This window comes from Ammospiza nelsoni, chromosome 18 (assembly GCF_027579445.1).
Source record: "Ammospiza nelsoni isolate bAmmNel1 chromosome 18, bAmmNel1.pri, whole genome shotgun sequence".
Taxonomy (NCBI): domain Eukaryota; kingdom Metazoa; phylum Chordata; class Aves; order Passeriformes; family Passerellidae; genus Ammospiza; species Ammospiza nelsoni.
The window spans coordinates 5420151-5435277 of NC_080650.1; the positions used below are offsets into that span (position 1 = coordinate 5420151).

General features: G+C 41.8%; 1 protein-coding gene and 1 long non-coding RNA gene across 2 annotated transcripts in view; one reads left to right on the top strand and one right to left on the bottom strand.

Annotated features, from left to right (window-relative positions):
- Positions 1-1372: 1372 nt before the first annotated feature.
- On the top strand, positions 1373-10135 carry LOC132081646 (uncharacterized). Its single transcript, XR_009419702.1, has 2 exons — positions 1373-1477; positions 7237-10135. It is a non-coding gene; the product is annotated as an uncharacterized LOC132081646 (long non-coding RNA).
- KREMEN1 (kringle containing transmembrane protein 1) overlaps positions 1735-15127 on the bottom strand; it is a 28163-nt gene continuing 14770 nt past the window's right edge. The window contains exons 4-9 of the mRNA XM_059485480.1: positions 12431-12555; positions 11830-11983; positions 10700-11032; positions 9924-10082; positions 8673-8757; positions 1735-7943 (exon numbers count right to left, since the gene is read on the bottom strand). Of these exons, the coding sequence (XP_059341463.1) occupies positions 7781-7943; positions 8673-8757; positions 9924-10082; positions 10700-11032; positions 11830-11983; positions 12431-12555 (1019 nt within the window). The 3' untranslated portion in view covers positions 1735-7780. The remainder of the gene's footprint in view (positions 7944-8672; positions 8758-9923; positions 10083-10699; positions 11033-11829; positions 11984-12430; positions 12556-15127) is intronic.

The following is a 15127-nucleotide window of genomic DNA, read 5'->3' on the forward strand; positions in this document are numbered from 1 at the left end:
GTAAATCATGGCTTGAATAGCCAAGATCCAGGTCCTTGCCCTGCATCATGGAATCACTGGTCCTGCTTTAGTGGAAATCAATATTGTGGTGCTTGTTTTGGCAGCAGAGAGCACAATTTCATCAGAGATATTTATGCAGACTCCAGAAGAGGGGAGCCTGGGCTGTGTGGCTCTATGTGTGTATGTACATGTGTGTTTATGTGTGTTACTGTGTCACCTGTTCACCTGCCTGTGTTATTCATTTCCCATCCAGTGAGACACTCACAGAGCCTTTGCCAGGATTCTCCAGCTTCTTCCGTCTCCCAGAGATTTCCACCTGGTAATCCCCTGGACTTTCCCCATCTCTCATCCATGTTCAAATGCACTGTAACTCAGTCACCTCAGCATTCAGCCAAGAAATGAGCTTTACTGCTCTCCAACCCTCCTTGTTTCATGTGTGATAACTCCATTTGGCATGACAGACTGCTCAAGAGTATTGTTTTGTAGGGGACCCTTCACAGCCTGAGGACCCGTTCCCATCCTGATCTCAGGTGTGATGGAAAACCCTGCTCTGTGTGGGAGACAGGCACAGCAATGGAAGAGCAACAGGAGCAGGTGCTTCCCAATTAAAATATGTGCCCCTTTTTTTGCTCAGTGAGCAGAGTCTGGGCAATTGCCAGTGACTACAGATATGCCTTTAGTTCAAATTAGTTCACAAACCACTTGATTTTACAAATAGCATAAAGCTCCCATGTGTGGGTGGCTGGTAACTCATATGTTGACAGGTCACACCTGCATCTCCTTTCTCTTCCCTCCCTCCACCCCCCTGATTCCTACTGCTGGTGTTCTGTTTTCTTGTTCCCTGCTCTGAAGAAAACTGCCAGGTGATTGTGCTTTTAGGAGCAGGACATGCCACCACCCTCAGTGCCCTGTAGGGACACAGTCTGGGGTCACTGGGAGTGGGGCTGTGGCTGAGCCCCATCCCCAATGGGCACAGCTGTGAGGAGCAGGTGAGCAGCATTGGAACAACGAGCCATGGAGTGCCAGGGGCACTGAGCAACCACCAAAGGGAACAGGGGGCACACAGGGGCACTGCATCAGCATGAGGGGCACACAGGTGCCATGCATCAGCATGAGGGCACACAGGTGCCATGCATCAGCATGAGGGCACACAGGTGCAGTGCATGAACAATGAGGGCACACAGGTGCCATGCATCAACAGGAGGGCACACAGGTGCAGTGCATGAACAGTGAGGGGCACACAGGTGCAGTGCATGAACAATGAGGGGCACACAGGTGCAGTGCATGAACAATGAGGGCACACAGGTGCCATGCATCAACAGGAGGGGATAAAAGGTTGGGCTGAAGAACCAAAAGGGCAGATGCCTGCAGCCTTCTGAAAGGATAGGATGTTACTCTGCATGGGCAGATGCCTGAAGCCTTCTGTAGTTTCAGGATTTTATTCTGTATGGGCAGATGCCTGAAGCCTTCTGATGAGGTAAGGTGTTACTCTGTATGGGCAAATGCTGAAAGCCTTCTGAAGTTGTATGGTGACACTCTGTGTTGTGGCTGTCCCAACTGTGACTGTCCCACAGAATAACCAGTGAGCCCATGTTCTGTCTGCATGAAACAGCAGGGCTGAACTTGTGTGTGGTGCTAGCTCTGTGTGAAATTCTGTCTAGTCTTTGTTGTGGCTTTTTAAAAATGACTAAATGTAAATATTGTCTGTTCACAATGAACACTTGGATACTTGGCAAGGGGGGGAGGTTCTTTTTACTTTTCAGGTTCAATGCTTAAGGAACAAATTTGTGACAAAATGTGATACCACGAGCCTCCACAGAACCTTGATAAGTAGGAAATAAAAAGCAGCAGCAGATTATTCTTAGTGGATTGTACATTACTGTAACACTTGGTGTTCGTGTAACACTATCTGCAATATCGTGTGCATCTGTCAAATCCTATGGCAGCTGTTAGGTGACGTTTGTTGTTGCTTGGGTAGAGTGAAGAGAAAAATGCCCTTAAAAGGGTGGCCATGTCCATACCCTGTGGAGCACAGCCTGGCCTAATTCTCTGGCCAGGGAGACAATGGCAGACCTGAAACCAGATATTTTATCTTGCAGTGAAAGCACCCTGCTCCTGTGACTTAAATGCTTCTTAGAAAAGTGTCTCTTTCAGAATAAAGAACACATTTCCCTCGTGGGGAATGAATCTGCTGCTTAGGAAACAAGCAAGAAAACAGAAGGGAACAGTTCCCAGAAAGAACCAAAGTGCCAGAGTCTCATAACCAGAATGGCAAGAAAGGAGAGCAGAGTAACCTCCTCTGTGTGAGGGGAGACCAGTCCCCTGTGACAATTGTGTTTCTAAAAGAAAAGTGAGTTTTCATGAAAAGGAGGCAGTTTTGGTATTTGTCACTTGTTTACATAAAAGGTTGCTGAAGGTTTCTTAAAATGCAGCATTATTTTGGCCAGGAGGAATTAATTAGAGAAAAGATGAATCTTGCAAGAAAGTGGAAACAGCATTACACAGTGCTGCAATTGCAAAGCAAACCCTGAATGAATTTATACAGTTTTTAAGAGTTTGAAAACACATAAACTGAATACTTCAATTTGCTGTTACCTCAGAGATTGTGTCTCAGAGCAGTATCATACTTCATATGTAAAGTAATCATTTTCAGCTCTAATTACTCTCTTCTAATACGTACAGCAGGCAGTGCTCTTGTAATCTGCTGGTGCACTGCAGCAGTTTCTGCCTCCTTTATTTCATGCTTGTATACACTTTAGTCATCCTAACCGAACTCCTCCTGCACAAATACACTGTATTTATTTTTTCATAATTATTATTTACAACCATTTCCTGAATGCAGGGTGAACAGTTACAAACACAGTGCATATTTCAGCAGCAAGTCACCTCAAATTTGATTTATTCTGGTTTCTTGATAGCCTTATGTGGTTCATGTGATAGCTTTTGGATTTGGAGCAAAATGTCTTTAGTCTGAAGTTCACGATGCCAGATTTCATCCCAAAGCACAGGTGCTCAGTAAATCTGGGAAAGTCTGAGCGGCGTGAAATGTGTGTCCAGTGGGGATGTGTTGTTAAAAAAAAATGTATGGTCTGAAGGCAATTGTATTTTTCACTCTCAAGGTAGCAGAATTGTTCATTAGTGTCCAGAACAATATTCAGGTGAAACTATCAGTGAACTGTATTTTTTTGAAGATTGTGAAATACTGCTGCAGGGCAGTAAGAACCAGTTGGACGAGTTTTTGTCAGGAGTTGTTTTTGTAGTTCACCCTTCCTTTAGGCAAAGTGGTGCACTAGAAAATTCTGTTCCTTCCCACTGCCTGAGAGGGCTTATTAAGCAGAAGATGAAAGTGGAATGGCTATTTATGCTCATTCAGTGGCAGCCATGTGTCTGCTGATGTGTTTGACCTGTAGTCATCCAGGCTGCAGATTCAGTGCAGTTTCCAGGACTATCCATAAAAATCTCCTGTTTATATTATTGCTGGGAGATTGGAATACACAGACTTTAATTCTGCAATCCCACTGGATTTCTGCATGAGCAATATGATAAACTTCCTCAGCATTGTCCTGGCTGTAGAAAATCTGGCAGAAACAAGTCCTAAAGATTATGTTGATGCTTGATTGCAAAAGCAGATTACATGTTTGATGGTAAAAATCATCCAGAGAGTGTATGCACATGAATTTGCAGACTCTTATGAACAGCCTAATACAATTACAGGCTAGAAGTGAGATTCAAAGGAGGAAAATGTTTCTTACAGCAATTGTTTTATCAGCATCTATTCTGTCACAAAACTGAGGCTGAGTTCCCCTATTCTCAATGTCTTTCTATCATATACACCAAAGAAGTAGCTTTGATTTTTTTTCCCCTATGGTTACAGTGTATAGAAAATTTATTTTTCCCAGAGTGTAAACTAACATCTTTTCTTCCTATAAAATGTTAGCAAGATAGAAGCATAATATGCTGTATTAAATAATGCATTTCCTATACATATACAAATATATATATTACTATGATAACACATCACACATTTTTACATAACAGAGTCTCTATTTTCCCACAACATAACAATATTAAGATAAAAATACATATAAAATCATGTAGTCAATAAACTAAACTAGTTTAAAATGTAGATTTTGAAGGAGAAGGCACTTGTCTAGCTGGCTGCTTTCCACCTGAGGTGCACACACAGTGGAGGGAGCTGTAGCTGGGTGCAGGGTGAGGGCAGCAGGTTCACCCATGGCTGTGGAGCTCCAGCAGAAGTGCTCATTGTCCCTGGGGCACACATCTGCCCTTGCCCCATGGCTCACTGTCTGCCCCGTGTGCACTCGGGGAGCTCTGAGCTCATCTCCCTGTGCCACCAGCCAGGGGCAAGGGCAGAGAGCTCAGCTCTGTGAAAAGGAACTCAGGGAAGAAAAAGCCATGGCAGTTTTTGACCTGATCAGTTTATTGCACCACTACACAGCTGGTCACGCCAACACGAGAGTGAGCAGTGGGCCAGAGCAGGAGCTGAAATCCCTGTGAGGGAGGAGGCAGCTCCTCATTAGGATTTTGACATTGCCTCTGACATTGTACCAGTGTCACCTTTGCAGCCTGTCCAGCCTCCTGAGGGGACTGCTAGGCAGCAGCTCAGAGGCTGTTCAATGCAATTCCAAACAAATTCTTCTGCAGTTATTCTCAATTTGCTGGAGAACATGGGGCAGACACCACCGTGCTGAGGTGTCAGCTCTCAGCTGCCTGTGCAGTAGGGGCATTTCCTTTGTGGGTTTACAACACTTGTGCATGGTCACACTTTTTGCTTCTTTCTTCCCCAAACCCTTACAGCAAAGATCAGAACCTGCTGTGTTCATGGGTACCACATCTCTTGGCCATAAATCACCACACCCTGAAGTGTCTGCACTAGCAGCGTGAGTGGCCCTACACATTTGGAAAAATCCACACTGGAGATCTACCTGCTCTTCATGGCCTCAGCCCTGGAAAGTAATAAGTGCTATTTAAGGGACCCTGTCCATGAATTTCCATCCGTTGCTCTGTTTGCTAGCACTAGCAGGATCTAGAATCAGCCAATCTGAAAAATTCTGTGTGGGGGAACATAATTTCTTCTATGTTTTTATCAGTGAATTACCCATGCACTGTCTAATGCTAGTCCTGTTTATTGTTGCCATGACCAGTTAATCTGCTGTAAGTGCTGGTTTTATGGGACTTAGTATATAAATTTGATTACTGCTCCCCACGAAAGTCCCATGAAATACAATTTTATTTAAAAAATATTTAAGGAGCTAAGGGAGCAATGCAAAAGTCTCATTTCTTAAATTCTGTAGATTTTGCATTAGTAGTGTCAGTCTTTGTTGCTATTTGTAATATTTTCTGTAATATTATAGTGAAATTAAATTCTTCACTAATGAAGAGAAGTGTAGCATTCTGTATTTTTTCTTTCTGCAATAGGTGTACATCAGTCACTGGGTGTTCCTGATGTTTTTTCAGTTTATCACCATTAGGTAACTGCTTTATTAAAGTCTCTCTGGCAAAATGTTTAACTTGCCTTTGATAAGGCAAGCAAAGCTTCATCACTTTGTGATAAGCACTGTGTGCCTGTAACAGCTCCTGAGGATCTGGCAGCACACTGTGATTCTCCCTGCCTGGTTTCCTGTTAGTGCACCAAATTAAGGATGCTTAGGAACCAACCTACTTTGTTTTGCTCTGAATCTCTGAGGTGAACTCTTTTCCACACAGCATGATGCAAAACCTCAGCTTTAAAAAAGGCAATTTCAGAACTTGTGTTGGGTCTGAGACAGACAATGGTTTTTGGTCCAACGTGGTGACACGTCAGAGAGAACCAGCACAGCTTTTACAACTTGTCCTGTCTTCATTTTAGCTAATACTGTAATTATATTTTCCTGTATTCTTTCCAGCAGCTCATGCAAGAAAGTACTAGATGTTCCCATGCTGTTCCATTTTTTATATAAACAATTCCATAATTGCTGGCTTAGTAAAGTCTGGCTTCTTTTAAGCATGCATTGTGATGTTGCTCAGCTGTGTCTAGCACTCATCTGTGGTGCATAAATCAAGCTGGATTGAATTCAGTTCAGGTAAAAGACCAGATCTGCAGTGGTAAGGCACAAGATTTCACTTGTGCTTAAGTGAAATCTGCTTAATTGTTTGATGCCCTGATTTTTCAGTGAAATCTGTAGTTCTCACAAAAAGGAGGGAGTTATATGTTAAAAAACATAAGGACAGATTCTGGAATGAATTTAAACTCGGTGACAATTTTCTTACTTTTCTTAATTACCTTTTGTACGTGCACTTAATAGATGTTTTCTGACTGCACATCTGGTATATGCAGACCGTTGGTATATGTTCAAACTTAACCAGAATTAATGTTCAAACTTAACCAGAATAAGTGTAGTTTAATGGTTCTCAGTGAACCTTCTCTGAGTTTAAGGAGCTGCCCACTGTAAACTTTTGCAGTCAATTTATCTGACATTTGCATTGACAATTTTTCCTAAATATCTTGCTGGTCTGAATTTGCTGAGGCAGAAAGACTCACTGCTGATCCCTTGGAATCACTTGTTTCCCACTTGTGGTGGTGGGATGAGAAATCTGAGTGTTGTGGATGGACAGCCAGTCCACCAAAGAGCAGAAATAGTTAATGCTGTCTGTTGCAATCAAAGAAAATAGTTCACAGATCAGAACCCCACTGATGTTTCAGTTCTTTGACAAGTAAGGCAATTACCTTAAAAATTCAGCTCAGTTTTAGTGCTGCAGGCAAGGAGACACTTCTCCTCCCAGGTGAGTGTCCAGGCAGCTGTTTTGTGCATGCTCAGCTGCACAGCCTGGCCCAGGGGAGCTGGTCATCTGAGTCTACAACTTTGTAAAATGTGTGGGCTGCTGAGATCAATGCATGTGACTTCAGAGCAAAAACTGGTTAGTCAGCCTCACTGATAAAAATTCAGTGGATTATCTTTGGACAATCCTTTAAGAAGCCCTAAGCTTATATCCAGGATGAATCCTGGCTCTCCGGCTGGAGTATAATTAATTTTTTAAAGGATCACTGTGAATATGAACAAAATTATCATAAACATCAGTGAATGATGGGTCAGACAGAGTCATTTAAAAGGCTTCAATGCTCCTGCAGGCCTTGACCTGGTGAGCTCTAGTCAACCAAAATGAATATTTGTAGCTGAGTCTTGTTATAGAGGCATCCTGAATTTGATTTTTTTATGTTTGCATCTCTTCTTGTAGACACAGAAACAGAACATGCAGAAAGAGCACAGCACTGAGCAACCAGGCTGATAATTTTTCCAGTCTTTGATTCCCATTCTCCTGTACAATACCATTGAGATGTGTTTACATCAAGGTCAGCAGTACCCACCTCTGTCTTCAGCTTGAGAATAAGAGGACTCAAGTAGCCTGATCTAATACAGTGGCACAGGCAAGGGGGACACAAGAAATCCTCAACCTGTAAAAACCCCTTCAGTTACCTTGGGCAGGGGTACAGGACATGTTGAATTTTACAAGTTTTTACATCTACTTTAAGTGCAATGTTTTAAAGGCAGTAATTAACAGCACTGCAGACTTGAGGAGCACCAGGTATTTCAGAATTATTGCTGCAATTAAATCCGTTGTCACTGCTAGATCCAAGAGAACAGCAGAGAGGCCAAGTCACTCAAAGGCCTTTGGAAATGGACTTTTTGGAAAACAGGTATGAGGTTGGGAGGAAAAAAAGGAAGATTAATCTCAAGTCACCTGGATTTGAAGGAGATCAATTCTTTCAAGATAAGTCAGCTCAGTCTCCCACCAGTGGGTTGCAATCATCTTGCTGATTTCGAAGCTTTTTCTTGAAGATGGAAATTGATGTGGATGGTTGGTAAAATATACTCCAGATCTCACCAGCAGTAGTGACATCACTGCAATCCTCTGTCTCAGCTGCAGCTGGAATCTGGTGGGACCTAGGAAACAAGAGTGAATTCACTCTTGTGTGAAGTGCTTGGGTAGCTGTGGTTATCAATGTGTCTGCACTGGGAGTGCTCACACTGCATCTGTGACACTTCTTTCTACCTGCTGTGCAAAATGCATGTTTTTGGAGTGTTTCTTGGTTGGCTTGATCAAATGAAAAATTAAGTATCCTTTTGACAGCACTGACATTAAGCTAAGAGGGCTCTACAGACTGGAGTTGTTGTTATTATTATAGTTGCTATTAATGCAAATTAATTTCCTTGTATATTTTTAAGCATGTTTGTACTATGTAAATAGAATATTCAACATTTTGATTTGTTGATAACTCACCCATCATTTATTTCAGTGAGTGTCCATCTAGAGGACCCAAAATTTACTTGGTAGGAGTGTAGAGGTTTTAGTTTTTTCCCTGCAAAGCATTATCACAATTTGACCTCTTCTCACCAAACCTGGATGTCTGATAACGTTTTCCTCCTTCCTCCTAAAGTACAAATCTTGTCAAATCAAGAGCAGAAGAGATAGTCTAGTAGCAAATGCTATCCTAACAGGCTGGAAAGTTAAAAAATGTCCTTATTTAGGATCTTCAATGAGAATACAAATATGTAATAACTAACTTGGTTTGGAATAGGGCCAATCTGACAATTGGAAGGCAGAGGGGAGCCCCAGGTTTGGTTCAGAGCTGAGATCTTGGTTCTCTGAGGTTGGTTTTGCAGCACACTCACCTCATGGTAACATGCAGAAGTATCTTTGCAATTATGGCTGTAGCACTTAGGATGAGCAGTGCTGTGAGGCTGTATATTGTCCATTCTGCAAAAGAGAACAGGGAGAACTCTCAGTACGTTCATTTATTTACAGTTTTTACAGTAAGAATATTGCATGAAAGGAACAAACAGCTTTGTGATCCTTTATTCAAATCTGGAATTTGACAATGCCTTAAACCTGCAAGTAGTTTCTGCAGACTGGCACAAACCATACAACTTTCAGTCAGAACTGCTCTTTTCCCTTGCAGAACTCCTCCCAATAAAACTGAAAGCTGGCAAAATTCAAAGCATATGCTAGTAAAATTATCTAGGAAAGGAAGCAGAAGTTCCCTTCCACCCACTGCCCCTTCCTCAAAGCACTGCCTGTACATGATGATTTGATCAGTATTTTTGGAACTGTATAAAACCCAAGGGTGCAGTTTCTGTTGGTGTTCCTGGGCAGTTTCACACTAAGGCAGCTTAGGTGTAACTGTGGTAAGTCAGCATTAGGCTGGGGCTGGTCCCAGACTATTCCTGGGCAGGTTCTGCACCTTGGCTGGTTTGGGTGTGCAGCTTCTGTTCCAGGTTTGGGATGCAGCTCCAGGACTGTGGAATTGAGGGCCCAGCTCCAATGATACATAAAAGAGCGATTTAACAACAGAGAATAATAGTGATATTCACCAAGAGTGCATTTCCAGCCTTCAATTATTCACAGCTCGGTAATTTCCTGAATTCAGTGATGTCCTGAAGCTGAGTTCTAAACACATGACAGTTCTCAGTGAGCCCTCCCCTACACCCATTAACTTGTCTAGTCCCCTTTGTATTGTTGATGAGGCTTTTGTTAATTGGGGTAACAGGGATGCAACCAGCATTCAAGCTATTCTAGACTCTACAAGTAAAGTTTGCTCTTTTTTCAGCAACTTGTGCCCTTCTGTGCATGCAGGTCACTAAAGCTGACTGCAGTAAGGAGGCTGCTCTGACTCATGTATTTTGAGATGCTTTCATTCTCAAGAACTCACCATCTTCACACTATTTCTGACTGAGGCTGAGAAGTGTTTTGAAATGTAATGAGAGAATCCCAGTTAGTGCTAATTAGGCAGATGAAAATTCATTTTTTAGTAAGATGCACAGTGCATCTGCTAACATGGAGGAGGCAGCAGAGGAAATAGTGACTCCAGATTTTACTTTGGCAAAATGTTTTTTTCCCATTTCCACATTTTATGGTGTCATTACCAGGCATGGAGCTGGTTGGATGGCTTGGGCTGGTTGTGATGACATAGAGTATCTTTGATGACCGGGCTGCATTGATGCTGAGATTTGCTTGCTCATTTGTCCTCTCTGGAAGGGTGTGATTCACTGGGATCTTGTTTTGGTGCACATTGTCCTTCACAGCTGAAAACACAGGAGGGTGATTACAATAATAAACAATCTCTTAACAGGTGTAATTGGACTTTATTTTGTGCTTATAAGCAGACATGCTGCTCTCTGGTTTACATAAGAGAACTCAAATAATCAAATCATATCTGATTCCTAAAAAAGCCTGTACTTCATCAGGCTGGGGTTCTCAGAATTTTTCTGGAAGCTGGCTGTTCATCATAACAGTAGGTACAACTCAAGGACATTTTCTCATGATGGAGAGAGAGAAACTGTTGGGAGGAGCCAAGATAAACCAACATGCAGATGGATTATTGCTTGTTTTGTTTTCCTTTGTCATTTTTCAATCTGTTTTAACATGAAGGTATAGAATTGAATTTTAAAATTATGAAATAAATAGTAAAGTGCAGGTTTTGAAAACCTGTATTTTTCTATTTATGATGTAGCTGACTGGAATGTTCTAAACTGAGAGAAATTTTGGTGAAATTTTCACCCAGTGAGTAGTGGCAACAAGAGAGATGAAACACCTGTTAGATAAGAGCTGAAATATTTATTCTTTAATTGCCACTTGAGAAATCTCCTGTGGGAATTAAATGCTTCACTGAAAGGTAGAAACAGCAAAGGTAGCCTCTTACCTCTATACCTGATAGCAAATCCCTGGGCTTGATTGATGTCATCTGAGAAAAAGTACAGAATGACAAAATCCAAAGAGATGTTAAAGGTGTGAGGAGGCTTGTTCTTGCCATTGAAACGAGCCAGAACGTGGTAGGTGTAACCATCCAGCAATTCCACCATATCTGTAGCATCTTTGATTTCAAAAAGGACAAAGGTGAAGTGGATTTGGGATGCTCCTGGAACTTGTATGGTCCAATAACAGACTTTGCCTGTGCCATATGTGTCAGGAAAATCTGGGGAATAGATCACAGCTGTAGCAGAAGTGTAATTTCCTCCACAGGCACCAATAAGGGCTGTGAAAAGAAGAGAAAAGGGGGAAAATGGGAAGAAAAAAAGAAGTAATACATTAATTTTGCAAAGCTTTAGCACCCTGTAGATTCTAATACTTAAATGTGACTTGAAGGTACAGGTTGGCTAGGCCAGCAGGATGCACTCTCTGCAGCTGCTCTTTCCCTCCCTCAGCACAGCTTTTGTTGCCTTTTCTTGGAATACTTATGCCTCATTACTCTGACCTATGCATCAGTCTTGAACACTGCAACTTTCCTTTGTCCCTGTGTGTAACCAGGTACCCTCTCCTGCATCCCTGCAGAAATGGGATGAAAGATAAATCACTGATTCAGGGGCTTCTACTCTAAACCAGGCAGGCAGGAAAGTGGATTAGTGACTATTAACTCTCACTGCTTAATGACTGGCATTGCTTCACAGCTGTAGGAAATTGAAAACTTAAACCCCAGTGAATCCAGAGAGAACTCAAATGCCACCAACTGACAGTGCATATCCATACGTGCACATACAAATTTTTACTCTCCATGAAGATTAATACTAAGGGAGTTTCTGACAGCTGACTTAGTACCACTTGTGAGGAAAGTGAAAGAACCTCTGGAGCATGAGTAAGCATAATTTCTTAGAAGAGCTATTTCACATTATTAATGGATGAGAATTTTAGGCAGAAATGGAAAGCAGCTTTCATTTATACCGAATGGAGGCGTTTTGCTGTGCAACAGTTCTCTTTGTTTTGAGCCTTTTCCCTAATTTGCTGAACATGTGAGGCCTCTCCTTTGGGAAAAGCTCAGCCTGCTTCAATACTTACTGTCAAAGAGAATGACTCTGCCATCCCCACCGCAGGGCTGAGTGTGGTCTCCAAAGCAAACACTGTTGCATTCCGTGCTGGCTGCCTCCCCGTATCTCCAGTAGTCAGGATTATTTCCACAGAAGCAAGCATAACCTGATTCCATGCCTGCAAACTTTGACAACAAAGATGCATAAGGAAGGGAGGAATAGCATTTGAAGGATTGACAGCGGGAGGTTGTCTGAGCAAGAAAGCTGGCAGCAGAAAATGTGTGTTTTGGAGAAGTATGATTACTCAGAGGAACCACCACAGGCTGTTTTTGTTTGGGCTGTCAGGATGCTACTTAAGACTGGGGGAAAGATGGAATGGAGGGCACCCTGACATAATGGCAGTCAGCAACCACATTTTCCCCTGGTGTTATTCGTTGGCCATTTGTCCGGATTCCTCTGGATGCAGAGAGAGGGCTTGATCAGCGGGGTGGAAGTCCAACCTTTCACCTTTGGGAAGACCTCCCAAAGGTTAAAAAAAAAACGGGGAAGAGGAGAAATACAACAGAGACCTCTAGGCATGTTGCCATTTTTGTCTTTGAAAGCATTTTGTAAATGGATGTGAAGGAAATCACCTTGAACTGCTGGCTGCGGCAGGAGCTGATGCACGTCTGGATGGTGAGCTTGTTGGAGGTCTCACTGGTGCCAGTCAGGGGTGGTGGCTCTCCATGGTCCTTGTAACAGCCCAGATTCCCTGGCACTGGCAAGAGTGACACAAAACAGTCATTCTAGAGTGCCTGTACACAGCCCAGACCATGTCATGCACTACCTGGTCACTGAGCAGCTCTCTCTATGTCCTGGGCTCAGTGTTGCCCTATGGAACTCCTTATTACTCCTTGTTACTCATGCTCTGCATGATTCTTGTCATATTTTCCAAACACACCCAGGGATGAGTGATGGGACAAAAAGAGTATCATATCATCTCAGCAATATACCTGTAAGACTGTCTAGCTGGTTTCAGTAAGCTGCAGTAAAATATACAAGATAAATACTTTGTTCATTTTTCCTGAAAGAGGCAATTTAAAAAACTCAAGGCATTAAGTGGGTTCAGGGGGGTTGTGTGGTTTGTTTTTTGGGGTTTTTTTTTTTGCTACTGGCATGCATATTCTGGAAATGTAAATTAAACTGTTTGATTTCTGTCTGACCTTCCAAACGTGACATTCTGGAAGTTTTGAAAACAGGATATTTGAGGGAGGGAACCTAAACAGTTTTAGAATGGAGTTTGGCAAGTTTTGTGGGAGGGACTAATATAGGGGAATTTCCTAATATTTGAAACTTGAATTCTGATATTAATCTGAATCATCATACAAAGAGATTAAAAATGAGCAATGTTACTTTAAGAAAACAACCCATCTATTTACATTAATATGTTGTTTCAAGGCTCCTTGGTCACTATGGGAGATCAGAGTTTTCTCCCTTCAGTGCTCTGGTTTTTTTTTTTTGGTTTTGCACTTTTCATCAAAGCATTGGAATTTAGCCATGACCACCCCGCGGAGAGGATGTGGAGTACAATACAGTGCTGGGATAATGGCAGAAAATTATCCCATGCCCACTTGTCATATCTATTCACATGCTTGAAATTAAATCTGTTACTAGCTCCATGTTAAGTTTTATTCTTGTGCCAGATGGACATGGATTCTTTTTGTCCACCTAACTGCCACAGCTCTGTTTGACATGATGTGCTCAGAGACCTGTATGAGTGTTTTATTTATGCAGTCATTGGCTATTAGAGTACCCAGTAAACTTATTATAAATAATGACATAACGTTGCTTGAAATACTGTTCAGAAATTAATTTTGTTCTCTAAGAATACAATTTCAATTATAAATACTTGCATGGAGTTATGGCTTTGATATGCCCTGCAGCAACATTCATATAAGTACTGAGACTTCAAGTTACAGCCTGATTTAACATACCTTTGGAAATCCCCACTTGCAGCCCCACCCCAGCTGAGTACAGCTGGGCAGATAACTCATGAGAGAGCTCATTCTTTTTTGTATTGTGCATGATTTCACAGCCCTGAAAAAGCTTCCCAGTTATCCAACCTAGCTCATTTCCTAAGAGACCTGGGAATTTAATTTTTTTTTTTTAAAGTAGCTTTATTAGTGAGACCTTTCAACCTTGGCTCCAGAGGATTAGTACTTCAGTATGCAAAGAAACCTGAGTAATTTGAAAACTTCTTAAATTTTTTAACTAAATCAAGTGTACATCCTAAGGCTAATAAGTCTCTGGTGTCCCAGCAGTATTTTAACATTCTTTGCTCTTAATATTGAGCCTGCTGAAAAAACTTGGCAAAAAAGTGAGGCAGTCAGTGTTCTGCAATTACTGTTCATGCTCACCAGTGATGTTTCACTATTACATTGTCTTCACCCATTTGTATCTATTTGTCCTCTTCTGCTTAAAAGGTCACCTTTTTTTGCACAAGCATATTATTTTTCTTTTAAGCAGCATTTGACTTAATGAGTTCTTGGCAAACACCACAGTTTCTGCATTTTACATGTTGAGGCACATATTCAATGTATTAAAATATGGGATTAATCCTTTTGAGCTCAAAACCATGTTCCAGCTATGCTAATGTAGCTGTCTTTGAAGAGCCTCCCAGCTTTTTGCACAAGCACAAAGTGTTTGAGCTGTCCTTGTTCCTGTGTTCCATACAGATCTGTGTCACTTACCTGGCCCTGCCATTTAACACCTCCTCCATATTTCAGTCAAATTTATTGCATTACATACATGCACACTGGAAATATGATTCCAGTAATGAAATCTGTTTATGAGGAGAGAGTCATGTGAGTCATAAACATAAAGATGTAGTTAAGTGGTGTAGCAAGACTTTCTTTCTTTCACATTTTGGAAGTGTAAGTTATTTCCTTTGAACTTAAACCTAACCTCATTAACAAGGAGAGCAAAAAAGTCAGGAATAGCTGCAGCACTGCAAACAAACCATCTGAAGCATTCAGGTCTGAATGTTCCATGTGAGATGCACATGTTCTCTCAGCACTCAGAGCTGCAGCCTTGCCTTTTATTTTGTTTCTGTCCATCCTAGTCTGCTTAGCAGACATGAAAAAGGAGAGAGGAAGAAAAGGGAAGACAAAGCTCCTCCTGGAGTAACCACCACTGTCCTCTGTGATTGTGCTCATCCATCTTCATCTAACACTGCTAAATTCTGTACATTACCCATGCAGATTATCAGAACACATTTCTGACTGAACACTAACATGTAGTGTTATGTGTAAATATTAGGGAATGAGACACGTGAGATAATCATGTGAATT